This window comes from Jaculus jaculus, chromosome 12, assembly GCF_020740685.1.
Source record: "Jaculus jaculus isolate mJacJac1 chromosome 12, mJacJac1.mat.Y.cur, whole genome shotgun sequence".
NCBI lineage: Eukaryota > Metazoa > Chordata > Mammalia > Rodentia > Dipodidae > Jaculus > Jaculus jaculus.
This window is the reverse complement of record NC_059113.1, coordinates 676078-699826: the sequence shown is the minus strand read 5'-3', so window position 1 is coordinate 699826 and position 23749 is coordinate 676078. Positions and strand designations below refer to the sequence as shown.

General features: G+C 40.9%; 1 protein-coding gene and 1 non-coding gene across 2 annotated transcripts in view; both read left to right on the top strand.

The window, feature by feature from the left end:
• The window catches only part of Lmnb1 (lamin B1), a 50338-nt gene that overhangs the window by 8012 nt on the left and 18577 nt on the right, over positions 1-23749 (top strand). The window contains exons 2-5 of the mRNA XM_004669180.2: positions 9770-9926; positions 10460-10585; positions 14465-14635; positions 16457-16582. Coding sequence (XP_004669237.1) covers positions 9770-9926; positions 10460-10585; positions 14465-14635; positions 16457-16582 — 580 coding nt within the window. The remainder of the gene's footprint in view (positions 1-9769; positions 9927-10459; positions 10586-14464; positions 14636-16456; positions 16583-23749) is intronic.
• LOC123453912 lies at positions 2312-2448 on the top strand. Its single transcript, XR_006633082.1, has one exon. It is a non-coding gene; the product is annotated as a small nucleolar RNA SNORA5 (small nucleolar RNA).

The window sequence follows — 23749 nt, the reverse complement described above, 5'->3', positions numbered from 1 at the left end:
AATGGGCGTGCCAGGGCCTCTAGCCACTGCAAATGAACTCCAGATGCCCCCTTGTGCATCTAGCTAACGTAGGTCCTGGGGAATTGAGCCTTGAACCGGTGTCCTTAGGCTTCACAGGCAAGCGCTTAACCCTTAAGCCATCTCTCGAGCCCCTATTTTGGTTTTTTGAGGTAGGGTCTCACTCTAGCTCAGGGTGGCTTCAAACTCAACAATGATCCTCCTACCTCTGCCTCCCTAGTGCTGGGATTTAAGGCGTGTGCCACCACGCCCGGATTTGAATGGAAGAATTTAATGTTTATTTCCGGATATTTTTCTAATTCTTGATCGTTTTTATTGAATTTATGTTGCTAACAAAGAAGTGAAAGGATTCTCCACTGGGATCACAATGTTGGTTTATGCTGATATTTTTCTTGGGCTTAGGCAGTAAGATTCCTTATCTAATGGGCTTATTCGATCTTTTTTTTATTTTATTTTATCCTTTTTGTTGTTTTCCCTTCAAGAAACTAGTGCTGGACAAAACTGACATCTAATTTGGTTTGATTCTAGTTGTCAGGTGCTGTTCTGTAAGCCTTATGATAAAATAGCCCTGCTGATGAATGAGGAATGAGGTTGTTAATGTTTGGAATTACCTTGCAGATAAATGAATGGTACTGAGTGGGTCTCTGCTGTCTGCTGGCACTGTGGTAGGAGTTATTTTTTTTAAACATATATTGTCTTATTCAGTCATAGTGCTGTTCTGGCTTACTGACAGGAAATGAGCTCACAGCTTTGTTATCTGCCATTGGACTAGAAATCTTATATAAGACCGTCTGGTCCCTTAGGTGCTGCTTTTGGAAAGGGTAGCTGTATGTTATTCATGTTGTTAGTTGACAGTTTCCAGGAAGGTAATTTGATGTGTCAGGAGGGTGCAATCATGTGAATGGTGTTTTGATTACTGAGAATGCCATTTGCTAAGGAATGAGTGAAGATGAGTCACTGAGAATTCTCTTATCTCTTCCTTTTAAAGCTGCTTTCCTGGAGTTAGAGAGATGGCTCAGTGGTTAAAGGTGCTTGCTTGCAAAGTCTGCTAGTCTGGGTTCAATTCCCCAGCACCCATGTACAGTCAAATGTTAAGTGGTACATGACTCTGTGATCCTAAGGCTCCAATAACAAGTGGCAAGAGACCCTGACTCAAAGAAGGTGGATGGAACACAGAAACCTTGAAGTTGACCTATGACCTCCACATGTGTGTCCCCCCCCCCCCCAACAAATTATGCAGGGTTGTGAAGCAGGTGAGGGAATTGAATTTGAGAATATTGCCATTATCAAGTAGTTTAGTTAGTAAGGGAAGGCCAAAGCAATGCTATAGTACCACGATACTATAACCCCAGGCTGCCCTGTGGTTCCCTATCTACATGTGAATGACATCCTGATCCTTAACTACTAAGATTACAGAAGGGTGCCAGCACTCCTGCATTTATGTGGTGCTGGCAATCCAACTCAAGGCTTGGGGATGCTAGGCGATCCTCCTACCTCTGCCTCCCAGTGCTGGGATTAAAGGCGTGCACGACGCCCAGCTCTGTTCATAAATTCCATAGGCCCAGTGGTTTGTCTCTGAAAATCTTTTGTTTTAAAATATTTTAAAAAGGCTGGAGGGATGGCTTAGCGGTTAAGGCATTTGCCTGCAAAGCCAAAGGACCCTGGTTCCACTCCCCAGGACCCACGTTAGCCAGTTGCACAAGGGCCCACATGTGCCTGGAGTTTGTTTGCAGTGGCTGGAGGCCCTGGCACGCCTATTCTCTCTCTCTTTCTCTGTCAAATAAATAGATAATAATATTTTTTAAAAAATTTTAAATATTTATTTATTTGAGAGACAGAATGGGTGTGCCAGGGCCTCTAGCCACTGCAAATGAACTCCAGACACATGTGCCACCTTGTGCATCTGGCTTACATGGATCTTGGGGAGTTGAACATGGGTCCTTTGGCTACACAGGCAAGTGCCTTAACCGCTAAGCTAGCTCTCCAGCCCTCTGCAAATCTTATTTAGCTCAGTTCTGGAGGCCTTGAAGTCCAAGAGAAGAGTGGTACTGCAGCTGCTCGGCATCTGTGTAGTAAAAAACCTTTCTTTTTGTTGCATTGGTACACGGCAGAGGCAAGTATCATACCATGAGGCTGAGCTTTCTTTTCACTTCTTTTTCTGTTTGCTTAGGTCTTTGTGTAGAAACAGAAACTTGGGGTATTTTAAACAGGATGGGAAACAACAGAGGATGTAGGTGTCTCCATTGAGCTGTCTGGGTGTTCCTTTGCTCTTTGGATAGAAGTCATGGTAGGCTGCAGTCAAGTCAAATTCAGTCCCTGTCCTGTCATGGTGGGAACTGGCCCAGATGGCTGCCACAGCAAGCTCTGCTGCTCATGGGCCCTAGGTCTCCTTACTCTGGGACCCGGGGATAAGTTTGGTTGCAGACATTGTTGAAAAGAAACCATAGGTAGGCAAGAAGTTGTTCAAATGCTACATCTAGCAGCTTCTGTTTTTTTGCTGCTTGGCAAACTATGAGTGATCAGTAGGCAAGTGATACCCTATAATATTACAGTACTTTTGCAGGCCCCAGGTAACCTACAAGCATTCCAGTCTCCATGGGATGTCCAGTGTGGGGACCCTTGGCCCTTGAAGGCCATTGGCCTTAGAGCCCTCAGCCTGGGGGCTAAAACTCTTGGCTCTGAAGACTGACAGCTCCCTGGAACTCTTTTAGTAAGTAGGGCTTGCGGTTCTTTTATGCCCTTCTAGCCTTTCATCAGCTCTCTATACTCTTGTTTTCTTTTTCTTTCCTGCCCTAGCTGCTCTAGATTTGTTCAGCTGCTTCTTAGTGCCATAACTGGAACCAAGTCAGGGTGCTTGTCTCTGAGACCGTACTGGGAGTTGGGGAGCAGACCAGTGTTTGAGAACAATCATGGCTCTGCCCCTTAGCTCACTTCACAGTAGTGCCTCTATCAGGGGGACTTGCTCCCTCTCTGTCTAAGATTCGTCTAGGTTTGTGATTGCAAAAAAAGTCTGGTAGGAGCTGTTTTTTTTAATTTATTAATTTTTTATTAACAACTTCCATGATTGTAAACAATATCCCATGGTAATGCCCTCCCTCCCCCCTCTTAACCCTTTGAAACTCCATTCTCCATCATATCCCCTCCCCCTTTGAATCAGTCTCTTATTTTGATGTCATGATCTTTTCCTCCTGTGATGATGGTCTTGTATAGGTAGTGTAAGGCACTGTGAGGTCATGGATATCCATGTGTCTGGAGGAGCACGTTGTAAGGCATCCTACCCTTTCTTCGGCTCTTACATTCTTTCCTCCACCTCTTCTGCAATGGACCCTGAGCCTTGGTGTGATAGAGATATTTCAGTGCTGAGCACTCCTGTCACTTCTTTCCAGCACTGTGATGCCTTTTGAGTCACCCCAAGGTCACTGTCATCTGAAAAGAGAAGGTTCTCTACCAAAAGTGAGAATAGCATTAACATATAGGTATGAACATTAAGAGAAGTGCTTATTAGGCAGTTTGAGCATAGCATATACATTTAACCAGACAGCAGATGTTACACCCCTAGGGCTCATGACTACCCCTGTTGTAGGTTTTCAGTATCAAGGATGTTCCCTTCCATGGAGCGGGCCTCCAGTCCAATTAGAGGGCAGTTGGTTTCAACCATGACAGACTTGCTACTATTGCACTTGTTGGCTTATTTGTCCTGGCTGGCAAAATGTAAGGCTTGAGTGTTCACCGCTGAGTATCTTCACTGGTGATTTCTCTCTCTCTCTCCCATTGAACTCCATGCAGAATGGCTTCTTCCAGCTTTCTGCCAAGGAGCTGTTTTTAATAGCCCTAGCTGGGGCTTCACTTTGAGGAGCCAGGACAGTTGGCTGTGTCTTTGCATGGTTGTTGGTAGGCACTTGTGTAATGTTGGTTGGGGCTCAAGTCAGGGCGGTCCTCTTGCTTATGGAAGCTGGAGCAGCAAAGTTGAGTAACTACTAGTTAGGGAGTCAGATCTCCCCATCTTCAATGCCTTTCCTTATTTATAGGAAAGGGAATACCAGGAGGGCTTACAGTATAAACTTGAAGAACTTACTCACTAACAAATATTTTTTTTTCTGAATAAGTCATTTTTCCTAAAATTTCATGTGAAGCCATGTGTGGTCTCACATACCTATAATCCCAGCAATCAGGGAGGCTGAGGTAGGGCTGCCTGGACTACAGAGTGAGATCCTGTTTCAAAATACAACAGCACACAATACCAACACAACATTTAAAAAATCCCAGAAATCTAACAAATAAACAAAAGTGAGGTTTAATTTGGCTGTTTGTAATCCCAGCATTTGGAAGGTCGAGGCAGAGGATAGGTATTCTAGATACTTATTTTGTTCAAAGACATGCTTCCTACCTTGAAAGACCAGTTAAGATATAGGTCCAATCTCATAATATTGACTGTTAGGATCTGTCTGATTCTTACTGGATTGTTGCTAAAGTGTTGATAAATCAGTTTATTTCACACTGGTAATTATCCTTTGCTGCTGTGGAAACTGAATAGAGCATCTTCATTCTTTGTACATATGCCAGAGGAGACCCTTGTGAATGGAAATGGCGATTGCAAAGTTTTTCTAGAGTTTGTATATTACATTTATTTAATTATAGGGAAATTCAGTAATTTTCCTCATGAGAAATACTGTGGATCATGTTCCTTTTCCCTTTGGATGGGAGGGTAACTGAATATTTAATATACAGCTTGAATCTTATGGTAGTTTAAATGAAAGCCATCCCCCATAACTTCATGTATTCTTCCTTCCTCCCTTCCCTTCCCTTCCCCTTTCTTCCCCTCCCTTCCCTTCCCTCTGTGCCCCTCCCTTCCCCTCCCCTCCTCTCCCTTGTCCTCTCCTCTCCTTTCTCTCTTTCTCTTTCTTTTTTGAGGTAGGGTCTCACTCTAGCTGGAATTCACTATGTAGTCTCAGGGTGGCCTCAAACTCACAGTAGTCCTCCTACCTTTGCCTCCCAAGTGCTGGGGTTAAAGGCATATACATACCACCACGTCCAGCTTGTTTCTTTTTTAATATTTTATTTATTTATGAGAGAGAGAGAGGTGAAGAAGCAGATGGCGAGAATAGGGCCTCCAGACAGTACAGATGAACTCCAGACACATGCACCACCTTGTGCATTTGGTTTATGTGGGTACTGGGGAATCAAACCTGGGTCCTTAGAATTTGCAGGCAAGTGCCTTAACTGCTAAGCCACCTCTCCAGCCCTGTTTTATTGATTTATTTTCTCAGTTTTTATTAACATTTTCCATGATTATAAAAAATATCCCATGGTAATACCCTCCTTCCCCCCACACTTTCCCCTTTGAAATTCCATGCTCCATCATATCCCCTCCCCATCTCAATCATTCTACTTACATACATACAATACCAACTAATTAAGTACCCTCATTCCTCCCTTTCTCTTCTTAACTTACTGGCTTCTGCTACTGATATTTTTCCTTCTCACGCTGCCTGTTTTATTTTTTGAGGTAGGATTTCATTCTAGCCCACACTACCTGGAACTCACTCTGTAGTCTCCAGGCTGGTCTGGAAATAACAGCAAGCCTCCTACTTCAGCCTTCCTAGTGCTGGGACTAAAGGACAGTGCCACCATAACCAGGTAGCCTCATACCCAATTCCCAGCTGGTAGACCCATTTGGGAGGTGGAGCCTTGCAGGAAGAGGTGTGTCATTGTGGGTGGGTCTTGAGATTTCTTAGCCCACCTTGTCAGTGCTAGATAGCTCTCAGCTGCTCATAATACCAAATAAAAGCCATTTCCCTCTCATCTGCTGCTGTTGGTTGGGTGCTTTTTCCCAGCAATGAGATGGTAAATTGCAACAATTTAGTTTTAGAAAAGATTTTCATTTTTTGTAAACAAAGTCTCAATATATAGTCCTGACTGGCCTTGAATTTGGCCATCTTCCTGCCCTAAGTTTTCTGGATGCAAGGATTGTAGGTGGGAGTCAACATGCCTGGCTTGGACTGACAGGCTTTTTTATTTTTGTTTTTGGACTATTTGAATTAAAAATGAAGTTTATTTTTCCTCGAAAAATCTTGACTATGAATAGATAAAAAAGCCATGTGAATTCCACATTCTGGGTATAAAGAAATCCTTAGAAAAGTGATGGTTATGTAAATCAATGCTCTAGTGTTGATTGGTGCTCAGCTGCCATCAAACAGCTGTTCAGAAGAATCTTACAGCAAATTAAAACACAAACAAGTACACACACACACACACACACACACACACACACAGTCCGGGCGTGGTGGTGCATGCCTTTAATCCTAGCACTGGGGAGGCAGAGGTAGTAGGATTGATGTGATTTTATAAAATGACTTATTTCCTGGCTACAGTTGGAGTTTTGGTTCTTTTATAACATATCTAAAGGGATTGATTGTCTTATAACTTGTTTACAGGAATGTGTATGTTCTAGCATTACATTAACTGCTTGAGTCGGGTGTGGTGGCACACACCCAGCACTTGGGAGGCAGAGGGAGGAGGATTGCTGTCAATTCTAGGTCATCCTGAGACTACATAGTGAATTCCAGGTCAGCCTGAGCTAGAGTGAGACCCAACTTTAACCCCTTCCCCCCAAAAAAATCACTGCTTGAATTGAAATGAAATCCAAAGGTTTCTAATTGGAGGTAGAAATAGTTGAATTAGAGCTGGAAAAAATATGGTTCAGTGGTTAAAGGCGTTTGCTTGTACAGCCTGAAGGTATTCTGTTCCCTGGTACTCTATAAAGCCAGATGCATAAAGTGATACATACATCTGGAGTTCCTTTGCAGCACAGGAGTCCCTGGAATGCCAATTTCCCCCCTCCCCCTCCAATAAATAGATAGACAGATTTTAAAAAATAGTTGTTAGTCTGGTCAATATCACTGAACAAATCCAGTTACGAAATTGTCTGTACACTTAAATGACGGCACCTAATTACATAGGGCTCCTAGTTAAATTGCTTTCTGTTCTGTGACAATGTCAGATGTTATACTGCACTTAAATGATAATAGCTAGAGTATGTACGTTGCCGAGTATTCAGGTAGGGTCTCACTCTAGATGACATGGAATTCACTATGTAATCTCAGGGTAGCCTTGGACTCATGGCAATCCTCCTACGTCTGCCTCCTAAGTGCTGGGTCTAGAGGTGTGTGCCACAATGCTTGGCTCAAATAAATATTTTTTTAAAAAATAATTGTGACTCCTTTGTAAGCTTTAAGTTCTATTCCTGTGGAGACCTAGTGCTTGAATGAACTAGGCATTTTGGCCTTACATCATGACTACGGATTATTTTTTTGGAAGGGGGGGTGGGTTTTCGAGGTATGGTCTCACTTTAGCTAAGGCTGACCTGGAATTCACTATATGGTCTCAGGGTGGCCTTGAACTCATGGTGATCCTCCTATCTCTGCCTCCTGAGTGCTGGGATTAAAGGCATGTGCCGCCACGCCTGGCTGACTACAGAGGTTCTTAAATAGTTTTTTCCCTTAATAATTTATGAGCAATCACGGAGACACACCAGATACTCTCCTGGCCTCTGCATGGGGCATGAGAGTCTGCTCATACAAGTGCACGCACCACACTACACAGATGTATGTCTATGCACACAAACCATTCTAGTTTTCAGTTAAAGCCTGCCATCTTGTGGCCAAGATATGTGTACTTTTTTTGTGGCCAAAGTATGAAAAAATTGTTACTATTTTATGTATATAGTTGCCTTATGATACTATGAATAAATTAGAGGTCTTTACTTTAAATTGTGTTGTTTTAAATCACTGGTTCAATTTGTCTTTTTGTTTGTTTCTCATGGTAGGGTCTCACTCTAGCTCAGGTTGATCTGGAATTTGTTCTCAATCCAGGCTGCTCTCAAATTTATAGCAATACTCCTACCTATGCCTCCCAAGTCCTGGGATTAAAGGTGTGTGTCACTATGCCTGGCTCATTTTATTTTGTTTTGAATAAGCACACCAGGGCCTCCAGCTGCTGCAAATGAACTGCAGGTGCATGTGCGTGCCACTTTGTGCATCTGGCTTCATGTGGGTCCTGGGGAATCAAACCCAGGTCCTTAGGCTTTTTAGGCACAAGCCTTAACCACTGAGCAATCTCTCTAGCCCTCATTTATTTTATTTATTACTTTTATTTTTATTTTTTTATTTTTGGTTTTTCAAGGTAGGGTCTTGCTCTATCCCAGGCTGACCTGGAATTCACTATGTACTCTCAGGGTGACCTTGAACTCACTCCTCAGTCCTGGGATTAAAGTTTTACTTAATGTTTTTCCGAGGTAGGGTCTCACTCTAGCCCAAGCTGACCTGGAATTCACTATGGAGTCTCAGGGTGGCCTCAAACTCATAGTGATCCACCTACCTCTGCCTCTCGAGTGCTGGGATTAAAGGCATGCACTGTCACTCCCGGCTTATTTTTTAAATACTTTTTATGTGTAATCTCAATTTACCTCTCTTTAAAAATAGAAGGAGGCTGAAAAGATGGCTTAGCAGTTAAGGCACTTGCCAATTAAACCTAAGAACACATGTTCGATTCTCCAGTACCCACATAAGCCAGATGCACAGGGTGGTGCAGGTGTCTGAAGTTAGTTTGCAGTGGCTGGAAGCCCTGGCGTGCCCATTCTCTCTCTGCCTCTGTGTCTCTCACTCCCTTAAATAAATAAATAAAAATTTAAAATATTAAAAAAATAATAAGTAAAATTTAAAACAGACACCTGCAAGCTTGATATCAATTGTTCGTTTTTTTTTTGTTGTTGTTGTTGTTAATTTTTACTTATTTATTTTAGAGCAGTAGACGGAGAGGGAGAGAGACAGAGGGAAAATGGACACTCCAGGGCTTCCAGCCACTGCAAACAAACTCCAGATGTGTGCGCCCCCTTGTGCATCTGGCTAACGTGGGTCCTGGGGAATCGAGCCTCGAACAGGGGTCCTTAGGCTTCACAGGCAAGTGCTTAACCATTAAGCCATCTCTCCAGCCCCTTTTTTGTTTTTGTTTGATACGTAGCAATAGGTTGATGACACACATGTATCACCATGCCTGATTTATGCACTTGGTACTGGGGATTGAACTTGGGACCTTGTGTCTGCTAGGCAAACACTTTTCCAACTGAGCTGTATCCCCAGCCCTGGAATTTCCATGCAATAGGCCATTAAGTTTTTATTTTCAAGGTAAGGTCTCACTATAGCTCAGGCTGACCTGGAATTCACTCTGTTTTCTCAGGCTGTCCTCAAACTCAAGGTGATCCTCCTAACTTTGCCTCCCGAGTGCTGGGATTAAAGGCGTGCACCACCACGCCTAGCACGTTTTAAAATTCTTAAATGACTTCATTATTCTCATTTTGTTTTTAATTTATCTCTCTGTAGGTCTTTGCTTATAGCATGTATAGTATTTTAGAACAACTTCAATTTCTTCAAAATGTATATTTTCTTACTATGTCTCTTTACCTTAGGAAAAAATACCTGTTTACAGAACAGATGAAATATATTCTCATCCAGGATTCTGGTGTACTGGACCTTATGGATTTCTTTGATCCAAATCCACTAATAATCATGTAATGGGAAAAAGAATGTTACCCACCTAAAAGTATGGATGTAATGGTTCTGGTTTGGCGTCTGTACTTTTAGTAGGGTTCTGTAGCCCCTGTTTAAATAGCTATGGCTTTTATTTCTCCCTAAGCAGGCAAAGAGAAGGCCTCAAGGTAAAGAGAGAATACCTGTGCTTTTCCAATATGTTGCAGTTACGCTAAGAAAGAGTCAGATCTGAATGGAGCCCAGGTCAAGCTTCGAGAATGTGAAGCGGCACTGAACTCTAAGGAAGCAGCTCTGGCTACTGCATTGGGTGACAAGAAGAGCCTGGAGGGAGACTTGGAGGATCTGAGAGATCAGGTTGCCCAGGTAAGGAAGGTGCTGTCCCTGCCCCCCTCAGCCCTGCAAGCAGGATTTGCCCAGTCAATTATCATGGTTTGATGGATTCGTGAATTGGTTTTATTTATGTTTTTGAAAGTCATGTTAGTCTGGAGACAGCTAACATGAAGATCTTGGTTGTTGTTCTTCCTGTCTTGTAGGTACATCATTCTGTCTCTTGCTCTCTAAGCCTGTTTCCATACTGTACTGAAATGTAAGGCAGGGAAACAAGATGTTGTAATGCTGTTCCATTGTATACAAGAAAAGCAAAAATAATTTGCTAAAAATAATTCACTTAATTATTGAAACGTGAGGGATAGATTTCTGTATATCTTGCCTCCCTGTTGGGAAGTGTCAATTTTACAGGGGATCCATGGGTGGAACCAGGAAATTAACTGAGTTTTGTGGTGAACATTAAGGTGAGATAATCATACATTGATAAGTGAATAGGAATCACAATACTTAGTTTATATCTTAAAATCAATTCTAAAGTATATTTTGTCATTTCCCTCCCCTTATGATAGTTGGAAGCCTCCTTATCTGCTGCCAAAAAACAGTTAGCAGATGAAACTTTACTTAAAGTGGATTTGGAGAATCGTTGTCAGAGTCTCACCGAGGACTTGGAGTTTCGTAAAAACATGTATGAAGAGGTAACTATATATACAGTTCCTTTACAAGTGAAAAATACAGGCTGGTTCTGGGCTTTATGGCTCATGTCCTTTAGTTCCCTGCCTTTGGGAAGCTAAGGTAGGAGGATCACAATGAGTTCTAATCCAACTTGGACCATGGAGTGAATTCAATCAAGGTCAACCTGGGCCAGAGTGAGACAGTGCTTCAAAAACAAACAACAAGGAAAAAAGCAAAACAAAACCACAAACTAGCTGTGTCAGAACTTCAGGGACAGAGGCAGGAGAATCAGAAATTTAAGGTCATTTCCATTCTTGGTTGGTAATGAAGTGAGAAATACATTAGTCTGGACTACAGGAGATCTTGTTGCAAATAACAAACAAACAAAAAAGCAAACAAAAAAGTGATTTATTCTCACTGGAAAGGTATCAGATAAAGGGATAGTAAGACATGGGGATAGGAGATATTTTGCAGGTAAACTGTACAAGGCATTGCTGCTAGAAGACTGTAAGTACTCAAGACACTGGGAGGTGAATAGACAGGATTTCCTACCTAGCACTGATTGGCCTATAACTCATAATAATCATCCTAACTGGGACTAAAGACCTGTGCCACCAGGCCTGGCATGCAAATAGGACTTGAGCTCATCTTTTTTACAGGCTATTGTCACAGTAGCTAATGATAAGCATTTGTATTGTTAGTTGCTGTCTAACAAATTTCTCCAGACTATTGCAATTTAAAGTCATTGGCCTTCATAGCATCTGGGTTAAAGGGCAGGAATCCAAAGGCTGCTTAAAGTTTGGTTCTGATTCAAGGTCTCTTGAGGTTGTCCTCAAGCTTTAACCTGAGCTAGAGGAAATAGGCAGTGAAAGAAATTCTTTAAAAGAAGCCAGGCATGGTCATACTTGCCTTTAATCCCAACACCTTGAGACTACATAATGCATTTCTTGCCTGGGCTGGAGTAAGACCCTGCAAAGTCTCATTCTAGCCCAGGCTGTCCTTGAACTCTCATTGATTCTCCTACCTCTGCCTCTCCAGTGCTGGGATTATAGGCATGTGCTACCACACCTGGCCAAAGAACTTAAATAAATGGTTTTAGAAATATTGTAATTTTGGAAATAGTAACTGATGATAATTTTAACCTTTGAGGCATCTCTCCAGCCCTTAGATACTGACAATAATTTTAGATTTAATTGTGGCACTTAAAAGCATGTTTTGTTTTTTTTTCAAGGTAGGATCTCAGCCTACCCCAGGCTGGTCTGGAATTCACTCTTTAGTATCAGGTTGTCCTTGAATTCAGTAATCCTCCTACCTTTAGCTCTGGAGTGCTGGGATTAAAGGTGTGTATCACCATACCCAGATTGTTCATTTTTATAACAATATTTAAGTAAAATAGGTATTGTTGGTACCAAATGCACTGGATAAGCAGTTAGACATCAGACAGCTTGAATGAGATTCTTTTTAAAATTTTTTTCTTTTCTAATAATAACTTTATTTATGGGCACAAAAATTTGGATTTCATAAATTTTTCACATGCCAAAAAGTATTTTCCTTTGCAAGCAAGCGCCTCTAACCACTGAGCAATCTCTCTAGCCCCTCCTTTGCTTTTTTTTTCCCCCTTCAACTACTTCAAAATGTAAAAAATGTCTATCCATGCATTCTACAAAACCAAGTGGTAAGTTAGATTTGGTCTTTTGGCTTTAGTGTGCCATCCCCAGGTTTAACTAGTAGTTCTCAACCAGAGACTTAAACAGTGAATCAAATCAACCAGACGTTCTGGGGATGGAGTTCCAAGAATCTTCATTTCTTTAAAAGTTCCCAAGTGCCAGGCTGGACATGGTGGCGCACGCCTTTAATCCCAACACTCGGGAGGCAGCGATAGAAGGATCGTTGTAAGTTTGAGGCCATCCTGAATAGTGAATTTCAGGTCAGCCTGGTCTACAGTGAGACCCTACCTTGATTAAAAAAAAAAAATTAAAACTTCCCAAGTGTTGAATCAGATTCTTGTTTAAAACGAAATACTGAGCTGGGCGTGGTGGCACATACCTTTAATCCCAGCACTTGGGAAGCAGAGGTAGGAGCATCACTGAGGTTGAGGCCACGCTGAGACTACATAGTGAATGAATTCCAGGTCAGCCTGGGCTCTAGAGTAAGACCCTATTTCCAAAAAAAAAAAGAAAAAAGAAATACTGATATTTTTCTTGACTGGTGAGAATCAAAGTGAAATACTGTGTTTGACAACTCCATGTAACCTAACCTACAAGGCTATTTCATAATTGTTGACAACTATTATATTATAAATGCAGATTTGAAGTTGTTCTTTTTTTCCCGAGGTAGGGTCTCACTCTGGTCCAGGCTGACCTGGAATTAACTCTGTAGTCTCAGGGTGGCCTCGAACTCATGGCGATCCTCCTACCTCTGCCTCCCGAGTGCTGGGATTAAAGGCGTGTGCCACTATGCCTGGCTTGTTGGGTATTTTGAAGTAACTTCTCAAGCCCAGGCTAACCTAACACTTACTCTAGTCTTGGCTGGCCTCGAACTCGTTGATCTTTCTTCCTTCATTGGGAATAAAGACATTCACTACCCCACCTGACCCAACTAACTTCTTTTAAAAATAAAGCATGTGTGATGTTCTTCCTTCAGTCTGCTGTGCAGAAGCAAACAACTTTAATGAGCTATAATGCCCTCTTGTGGTTTCTTCAGTTACTCTCATTAAAAACAAATCTTATTCAGTTTTATGAGTAGACTTGTGTTCTTAGCCACAAATTCCTCATTCCAGGTTTATTTGGACAGTTAGTTACAACAGTGGAGGATCATGACTATACCTTCTTCTTTAATAGTAAATTGTCACATATGCTTGATTAGGTGGTATTATTGTTACTAAGGCTGTATTAATTGATATGAATGGCTTAGCATCATATTGTAAAAGAAGCCATTTAAAATTTAAACTACCTGTTATGCCTTATTAATATGTCTAAGAGAATTATTTATTTATAAAAATGGCTGGAGGGCTGGAGATACTGTTCAGCAGTTAAGGCATCTGCCTGCAGAGCCTAACAACCTGATTTCAGTTCCCCAGTACCCACATCAAGCCACATCCATAAAGTGGCTTCTGCATTTGTAGTCCGTTTGCAGTGGCTAGAGGCCCTGGCAAACTCATTCTCTCTGTTTCTCTTCTTTCTGTCTCTGCTTGCAGCTATATAAGTCAATTAAAAATTATTATTATTATTAATTTTGGTTTTTTGAGGTAGGGTCTCACTCCAGCCCAGGCTGACCTGGAATTCACTGTTAGTCTCAGGGTGGTCTTGAACTCACAGTGCTGGGATTAGAGACAGAGGTAGGAGGATCACTGTGAGTTCAAGGCCACCCTGAGAGGCTACATAGTAAATTCCAGGCCAGCCTAAGCTAGAGAGAGACCTTACCTCAGTAATGCCCCCCCCCATAAATCAATAATAATACAACTATTTGTGCATTTCTTCTGCCTCCTAATTTTTTATTTTTTTGGTAAACTGCCTTAAATCATTTTGCTTGGGGACATAAGCCAGTAAATAAAATTTTAGAGAATGAAGTCCATTTAGTGTTTAGTGGCTAGTTATCTATGATTACATGACACATTGATTTACCATTACTGATTACTGATTATTTACAGACCATTCCTTGCCTTCAGAGAAATGAATGAAATAGCTATGATTGTGAAAAGAACTGGAGAATTCTTAGGGCTTGAATACTATCATTTAATGCCACTAGTTCCAGAAATCCTTGCCGGAAAACTAAGACAACAGTGTTTTTTTATGTCTGTCCCGTGACAATACAGTGCAAGGAGATGAGTGTATGAAATTTCAGATGTTGTGACATTACTCAGACTCCTGGAATTTGGTTTTACATTATTTTTCTCTCTGTAGGAGATAAATGAGACAAGAAGGAAACATGAAACACGCTTGGTAGAGGTGGATTCTGGGCGGCAGATTGAGTACGAGTACAAGCTGGCTCAAGCTCTGCATGAGATGAGAGAGCAGCACGATGCCCAAGTGAGGCTTTACAAGGAGGAGCTGGAGCAGACCTACCATGCCAAGGTAAGCACGCTCTTCTGCACACCCTATGTTTGTTTTATTCTGGTTTTTAAAGCTCGTTCCCTTAGGTCTCCATGAGAATAGAAAAATGAGTATATTTTGAATGTAGTTTAAATGTTAGCAGACTTTCAGAAGAAAGTGAGGTTATCTTTCTATTAGAGGTAAAAGTTTTATTTTTTGGTGTCATTAATTTAGTGTTATACCCAAACCTTCTTAAGTACTTGTCTTGCAATAACAAGTACTGCTTATGTCGTGGTGTACATTTTACTTGTGAATAAATAAATGTCAGACTGTTCTAGTTCTGACTTCATAATTATCATTATAAATAGATGTGACTCCTGTACTTTTTTTTAGTCTAAGGGAAAGTGTCTAATATTTCTCTGTCACTCTCACTCATTTAAGAAGTACAGAAACATCCCACATGTATGAACAAAAGAAATCATGATGTAAAAAAAAGTATAGACCTTGCTGGCAAATAATTTTACCCCATATGATAAAATGTTTTACAATTTTTTTAAAATAAGAAAGTCAGAGAGAGAGAGAGAATTTAGCACGCCATGACCTCCAGCCACTGCTTTCGAATTCCAGATGCGTATGCCATCTTGTGTACATGTGCCAACTTTTGTGCTTATCATAACACCTAGTGTGTCGGCTTGCATGGGACCTGGAGAGTTGAACATGGGTCCTTGGGCTTCTCAGGCAAGTGCCTTAACTGTTAAGCCATCTCTCCAGCCCTGTTTTGTGATTTTAATAATAAAAAAGGTTATCAATGGCAGACTTAATAACTCAAGGTCATAGAGTTATTCAAATAATTTTCATTTCATGATCTCAAACTGTTCATGTTGAGTTTATTTAATGCAATAATAATTCACTAGTAACAAGAGCTTTTTTAAAATATTTAATTTATTTATTGAGAGAGAAAGAATTAGGCACGCTAGGGTCACTAGCCCCTGCAAGTGAACTCCACACACATATGCCACCTTGTGTATCTTGGCCTTTATGTGGGTACTGGAGAATCAAACCTGGGTCTTTTGGTTTTGCAAGTGGTGCCTTAACTACTAAGCCACCTCTCCAGCCCAATAAGAGCTTTTTCTAAGGTGTGCCTTCAGTTGCCCAGCACTGTGTGAGTGCTGGGCATCAAGCTGAGAATAGTGAAGCCGTTACAGTAAAAATGACCACAGATTGTTGTTTAGGAAGCTTTGGAAGGATTGCAATAGGCAGTTATGAGTATTTGGAGGAATTAGGTGTTTTTACCTGAGGGACTGTTTCTGCTTCCAAAAAGAAGTTTTCTGTCTGCCATTCTTTGTTAGACTTGGTGGGTTTGGGATATGAACATCAGTATAGTCAAGTTTTGTTGCTCAGTTTCATTATTTATTTATTTGATTTTTTGAGGTTGTATCTCGCTCTAGCCCAGGCTGACCTGGCATTTACTATGTAGTATCAGGGTGGCCTCAAACTCACAGCATCCTCGTACCCTGTGTGCTTGGATTAAAAGCGTGTGCCACCATGCCCAGCAGTTTCCTTATTTATTAGCAGTCTTATCCTAGATAGAAAAGGCTTAGAAGATGAAATATTAAAGTGATAAAGTCGGGGTAATGTAATGCCCTGGGCACATTGGAATAGTTAAAACTCCTATTTTAGGAAGTGAATGTAAAAAATTTAAAGTAATTTAAAGCACACCAAAAACTTGATGATGCCTCTCTTCCTGTTTCATCAGCCAGTTACCAGCAGACTTTGGCTTACAGTGCCTTGAGGTATGACTCATGTTTCCTCATTGCTAGTTCTAATTTACTGGGCAAGACTGATTGGCTTACTGTTTTACAGCTTGAGAATGCCAGGTTGTCCTCAGAGATGAATACCTCTACTGTCAACAGTGCCAGAGAGGAGCTGATGGAAAGCCGGATGAGGATTGAAAGCCTTTCATCGCAGCTCTCCAACCTGCAGAAAGAGGTAAGGAAGCATCTTCCTTTGAGCAGAATTGAAGGTCACCTGCTTCACAGTAGTCTGCTTGTTGTCATTTTTTCCTCTTTGTCACACACAAGGCATTCTGTGCTTTTTTTTTTTTTTTTTTTTTTGAGGTAGGTCTCTGAGTGCTGGGATTAAAGGCATGCACCACCACACCCAGCTATATTTGTTTATTTAATATTTTTATTTGTTTGCAAATCAAAAGGGAAGAGACAGAATGGGCATGTCAAGGCCCATGAACTCCAGATGCTTGCACCACTTTGTGCATCTGGCGTTATGTGGGCACCAGGGAATAAAACCTGGGTCTTCAGGTGTTGCAGACAAGCACCTTAACTGCTGAGCCATCTCTCCAGCTCGTTGCTTACTTTAATTACTTAGGCAGTAGCTTCAGTTTTTAATTTCCTTAGAGGAGAAAAATCTTAGTTCTCAGTTTTTCACATGAGACTTAAACTGTTTTTTTTTTGGGGGGGGAGAGGCTTTTCCTTCATACCATTTTTTTCTCAGTAAAATCTTGTGTAACTATAACACCAAACATTTATTGTGGGATGTAGAAAACAAAGCAGAGATTGAATCATAGAGCATGGTGATAGGAAACAAGTAGTGGAGCTTTCCTTTTGGTCTAGCCACAGACCAAGACTTGCTCAGAGGCTGCAGGCTGACAAAGGGCCTTCTCTCCTTCCCAGCATCCCTTTATTTCTCATTCTTTTTGAACAGTACTTTTCTTTGTGTAATTTCAGAGAATTTGTTTTCCATTGCAAATCTGTTTTAGTCCTTTTGGGCTGCTATTAAAAAAAATGTCCTAATTGTGGTAACTTATAAACAGTCCATGCTTATTTCTTAGAGCTCTGGAGGCCACAAGTCCAAGGCCATGGGTGTGGCAGACTGAAGTGAATGTTACTTCCTTATCTCTAGGTGGTGCTGTTCCACTGTTTCTTCAGTGGGACAAGAGCAGAGAACACCCCCCCCCCCACCCACCCCCCCCCCCACCCCCCCCGGCCTATGTAGTGTTTTTAATTCTGGATAGAGATGAGTGAGTTTAAAAGGCAACACCTTTCAATACTGTTGTTGAAGATTTGGATTTTCAATATGTGAATTTTGGAGGGAGTATTCAGACAATAATACCTTACAGGTACCTTCCTAGAACCTAGCTCTTCGGCTTTTCTACACCTGAAAAACTATACTAGCTCAGTTCAACTTTTTTTTTTTGGATGTAGGGTCTCACTCTAGCCCAGGCTGACCTGCAATTCATTTTATTCTCAGGCTTCCCTCGAACTCATGGTGATTCTTCTACCTCTGCCTCTCAAGTACTGGGATTAGAGGCATGTGCCATCACGCCCAGCTTCAGCTTCACTTTTATCTCTGCTTCTTTGGCTGTTCTTGGCTTTATTATTCGTGGCACAGATGTTCTTTGGATGGCTTTCATTTTGCAGATAGGGTGACAGATGTATCTGTAGTTAAGTAGCAGCAGGTTCTGAGACTTGGTGGCCAGGTTCTCTCATCCAAACTCAATCATCTTTTTGCTTATTTGTTAATTATGTTTCTGTATTTAAAGTTCTTTGACATTTTCAAGTTATTGGATATTAATGTTAGGCTAATCCTTGGAGGTTTCTGGGAGTTAACTCCTCAGCAAATAGGGAAAAAGTACCCTCATTAGCCAAAATGATTTTCAGTTTATCTGAATGGGGGAATCTTTCCTGTATTTATTACTGGTAGCAGATTTTATGATAGCATATGTATTTGTTTTGTCTCACTATATTGCCCTGGTTGACCTGAAACTTGCAGCCTTAGACAGGTTGTGCCATCATACCTAGCTTGATCAATAATACACTTGTTAGCATAGTTGCATTAGTTGCAAGTTTCAGTTTTAGAAAAATCATCAAAAAGAAAGAAGCAATCTTAATATTTTCTGTGGTATGTCTTTCTCTCTATTTTTTTTTCCTTTTTCTTTCTTTGTTTTTTTTTTTTTTTTTTTTTTTTCTAAGTAGGGTTTCACTGTAATCCAGGCTGACCTGGAATTGGCCTTGTACTCAGCGATCCTCCTACCTCTGCCTCCTGAGTGTTGGGTCTTTCTCCTTTTTTTTTTTTTTTTTTTTTTTTTTTTTAAGCAGGGCCACATTCTAGCCCAGGCTGACCTCAAACTCATGGTAGCCTCCCAAGTGCTACAATTAAAGGGATGTGCCACCATGCTCTCTGGTATCCCTTTGTGGGGGGGAGCTCGCGATAGTCTCACTCTAGCCCAGGCTTACTTGGAATTCACTATGTAGTCTCAGGGTGTTCTCAAATTTAGGACAATCTTCCTACCTCTGCCTCCTGAGTGCTGGGATTAAAGGCAGGCACCACCACACCCAGTCTCTGTGGTATATCTTAATAGTACTTGTTGAGTCATGTCAATTTCATCATGTTGCCTGTTAGGCCATATGCGTTTCCGTTTACATATATGACTACTGTCAGTGAAGTTCTTAGACTTCACTGAAGATTGAAGTAGCTTATAAAATACTGATGCCATTTTGTTTGTGGTCTTTTTTGTTTGTTTTTTGTTTTTTCAAGGCAGGGTCTCTATCTAGCCCAAGCTGACCTGGAATTCACTATGTAGTCTCAGGGTGGCCTTGATTTGAAATCAAGGTGATCCTCCTGCCTCTACCTTCTGGAGTGCTGGGATTACAGGCATGTGTACCATAAAGTCCAGCTTCAGTTACTTTTTTACCCAATGATTTACAGTGGTCTAATTTGGATCCACAGAAAAGTTGGCACAGCAATAAAAAGACAGTACTCATACCCACGTCTGCTTTTCTTAGCATTGTATGTTATTATGGGATGTTTGTCAAAGTTAAGAAGCTGAAAACAGTGTGTTACTCTATCAGACTCTAGGCTATTTATATTTCACCTTTTTCTTTACTATTAGCTTTTGTCTGTCCCAAGGCATCACAAAGCTCCCTAGTTTCCCATGTGACAGTTTTACAGGCATTCCTGTTCTTCATGACCTTGAGACTGGAAGGCTGACCTGGTATCCTACAGACTGTTCTTTTAAAAAAAGACATATTTATTTATTTTTAAAAAACATTTCTTAACTTTTATTTATTTGACAGAAAGAGGGAGAATGGGCGCACCAGGGCCTCCAGCTACTGCAAACCAACTTCAGATTGGTGCACCCCCTTGTACATCTGGCTAACATGGGTCCTGGGGAATTGAACCTGGGTCCTTTGGCTTTGCAGGCAAACACCTTAACCGCTAAGCCATCCCTCCAGCCATATTTTATTTATTTTGAGAGAGAGAATATTGGTGTGCCAGGGCCTCCAGCCACTGTGTACAAACTCCAGATGCATGTGCCACCATGTGCATCTGGCTTACATGGTCTTGGGGAAGTTGAACTTGGGTCCTTAGGCTTAACAAGCAGGTGCCTTAACTGGTAAGCCATCTCCCCAGCACACAAACTGTTTAATCTGAGTTTGTCTAGGGCTTTTAAGTGCCTGTCTTGTGACATCACACCACATGGGAATCACTGATGCTGTGTGGTTACAGAATATTTGACAGGTTTCTTCACTAGTGAGTATTTTCCTCATTTAAAAAAAAATATTTATTTTATTTATTTGAGAGTGAGAGAGGAGGAGGAAGAGAAAGCAAATGGGCACTTCAGGGCCTTGGTCCACTGCCAATGAACGCTAGACGGGTGCCACCTTGTGCATCTGGTTTATGTGTGTCCTGAGGAATCGAACCTGGGTCTATTGGCTTTGTAGGAGAGCACCTTAACTGCTGCTAAGCCATTCCTCCAGCCCTTCCACATTTCATATTCTGTTCTTAGGGAACAAAGTATTACGTCCATCATATCCTCCAAAGCAGCCTACATTTATTGAGTGAAATTCTTCTGTAAAAAGTTTTTCCCTCCCTTTGTCCCTTCTGTCCCTTTCTCCCTTTCTCTCTTTCTTCCTTTTTTTTTTTTTTTGAGGTAGGGTCTTAACTTTAGCCCAGGCAGGTCTTGAACACAGTAATCTTCCTACCTCTGCCTCTAGAGTGCACATCTTTAATCCCTATTTATTTATATCATTATGGATTTATGGGAATTTAATACTTTTGGTTATAATTCAACGTTAAATTATTTTATTTACTCAGATTGTTGCACTTGGGGAAATGCTGCCAGATTTACCACTGTTTACCTTGTTTTTTTAGCATTTGCTTTTAGGGGGTTGGAGATAATTTCTGAGGTGCTGGTTGGGACTCTTTGCTACTGAGCTGTATTTCCAGCCTCGGCACCTTTATTACTGCCTGGTGTTACGAGTTATTCCAGGCATATCGTATATTTTCCCTGCCCTAACCCTAGAACCAACTGTTTCTCTCTGGAGCCCTGGTTCTTTTTATTGGAGTTTGGTATGCACAAGTAATATCTGGACATGGGATGTGCTTGTTGGCTCTGTTGTCTGCTTCTGGACTCTTACAGAACAAGTTAAACACATTATATATGCACGTGCATGTTGACGCACCAGAGGCATGTTTGTAACATTTTTTTATAGTATATGTTTATGATTTTTGTATTTAAGCTAAAGAGTGCACATGTTTCACTTATGTTACCACCTGTTGGATTCATTTCTGGCTTCCTTTCTCACTTAGTTGGAACTTTTCTCTGAAACTGAGGAACTTGTTTCCTTTATACATTTACCTATTTGTTGATCCTCATTATATTTTTGTGATAAAAGCAATAAAAACTTTTTGTACCTGAGTTCCTGTGTGGACTATGTTACCAGCATTAGTGTAGTATTTATTTTACAGTCTGTTTTAGTGTTACAGTCCTTATAGTGTGTTATGGTATTACGGTCCTTCAGATTTGAGTTTGAGACTCCAGGTCTTTTTCTGTCGCACTGATGGAGGTATTTGTAATTTCAAGGACATGAGCTTTATATCAACATTTTGCTGTTAATTATTGTCATTTTTCAGAGACTACTGAGATGAAATCAGTCATGAAGAAACATACAAGAATAATTATCAGTGAGCCATAAAATTTTTAAAATGAATTTGGTGGAATAATATGTGATTTTTCACTTTCTGTTTTTTATGACTTTTATATGCCCAATACTGCATCCATATTTTACAAACACCCTATATTTTACGTTCTTTATATGCTAATCAATTCTGGGATAGCATAGCAACCCTAAAGAGACACTGTGGTGCATTCTATATGATACTCAGACCCTCTTTTAGTTTTACTTTTTCACTGTTTATTGATAACTTCTGTAAATATAGACACTATATCATGATAATAATCCCCTCTCACCACTCTCTTTTTCCCCTTCTAAGTCCTCCCCCAAATCCCTCTTTTCCACCTAGTCTCTTCTATTTTGATGGACATCATTTTTTTTCTTTTATGCAGGTCTTGTGTAGGTAGCGTCATCCAGAGTGACATCATGAATATTAAGGGTACTTTGTGTCTGGATGACAGCATTGTCTTCTTACTTTTGGCTCTCCACCTGTCACTTTTTCTCAGCATGTGTGTTGATTTTTGAGTGGTGTATACCATCTGAAAAGAGAGGCGTCTCTAACCAAAAGTGGGAGTAGCATTTACATATATGCATAAACATAAGTTCTCAGAGGGCAGTTTAGTGGTTTAGCCAGACAACAGTAGTTGTTACTCCCCACGGGCTTATGACCTTCCCAGCCGTAGACTTTTTAGGTTTTCAGTACCAGCCAGGCATGCATTTTCTCTCATGGAGCAGGCCTCTAATCCAGTCAGAGAGCGGTTGGTTTCTTCCATAGTAGACATGCCACTATTGCACTAATTAGCACATTTGGTGGTACCCTTAAGGCCTGCTAGGTCCACTGTTGTTTAATACTGTTAATGACTTCTCTGAAAAGGCTGTATGCTGCATAGCTACTTCAAACATTCTGACAGCTAGTCAACAGGGAGGAGGTTTCCAGCTCAGCTCTAGCTTGATTTCTCAGTGACCTAAGCATGTGGAATGTTCAGCAATAGGGTCTTAATCATCTAGTTGTGGTAGGCAACCAAGAGCCTTCACAATGTTTTTAGGGCATTGCCTAACAACTCACTGGAAGGCATCCCATCCCTGGCACTGAATTTTTTCTAATAATTGCTTTTGGCTTCTGGGCTCATATTTATCCATGTCTATGGGATACTTGTGCCCAAACTCACACTCTTTTCTTTTTTTCTCAAAGGGTTAGAGAGACGTTCTTATACTAAGAGAAGGAGAAGAAAGTACAAAGAAGGTGGGAGGGACAAAAAGTCTCCAAACCCTCTTTTTTTTAAATGAACAATTTATTATTTTATTTCTTTTTGTTTTATTAAGGTACAATCCTTTCAAAGAAGATTTATAGAACTATACTTAATACTCAATTTAAGCATATAGTTTCATATATTTTTGGAAGTGAATTTGCTATATATATTTTGCCAGACATAAGTCATGAAACATTACTTTCATTTTCTGTATCAGTTAGTATGTGAATGAATGGTGGCCCCAAAGATACTGGTTCCATAAGGGAAGTAAGTAGTACTCTTCAGTAAAGGTTTTGAAAATGTAATTAAAATCTCCTTACTTGGGGCTAGAAAGATGGGTTAGCAGGTAAAGCGCTTGCCTGTGAAGTCTAAAGACCCGGGTTCAGTTCCCAAGTACCCACATAAGCCAGATGCATGACATGGCACATGTGTCTGGAGTTTTGTTTCCAGTGGCTGGAGGCCCTGACACACCAATCGTCATTGTCCTGTCTATATCTCTTCTATCTTTTTTAACCTACAAATTAAACCCAAACCCTCTTTTAAAAAATACCTATTATTGGCTATCAAAGAAGTTAGTTCCTATATGGCTTATTCATTACATTGTAATTTTTTAAATTATCTACTTGTGTGTGCATGCACAGGCTTGCTTGTCCCTGTCAGTGCCATGTAAAATGTGTGAGGTCAGAGTACAACTTGATAGTCAGTCCTTGCTGTCCACTTCATTTAAGGCAGGGTTTCTTGCTCTGGATTCTAGCTCTGCTGTTTTGCTGCTCACTTGCCATGGTCTTCCCAAATTCTGGCTTTTTTTCATGGATCTGGGCTTTGAACTTACATTCTGGTGTGAGTGAAGTGTGCTTTATCTGTGGAGTCATCCTCATAACTCCTGCTTCGGTGTTTTAAATATTCTCAGCAGTTATCAAAACAAACTTGGATTT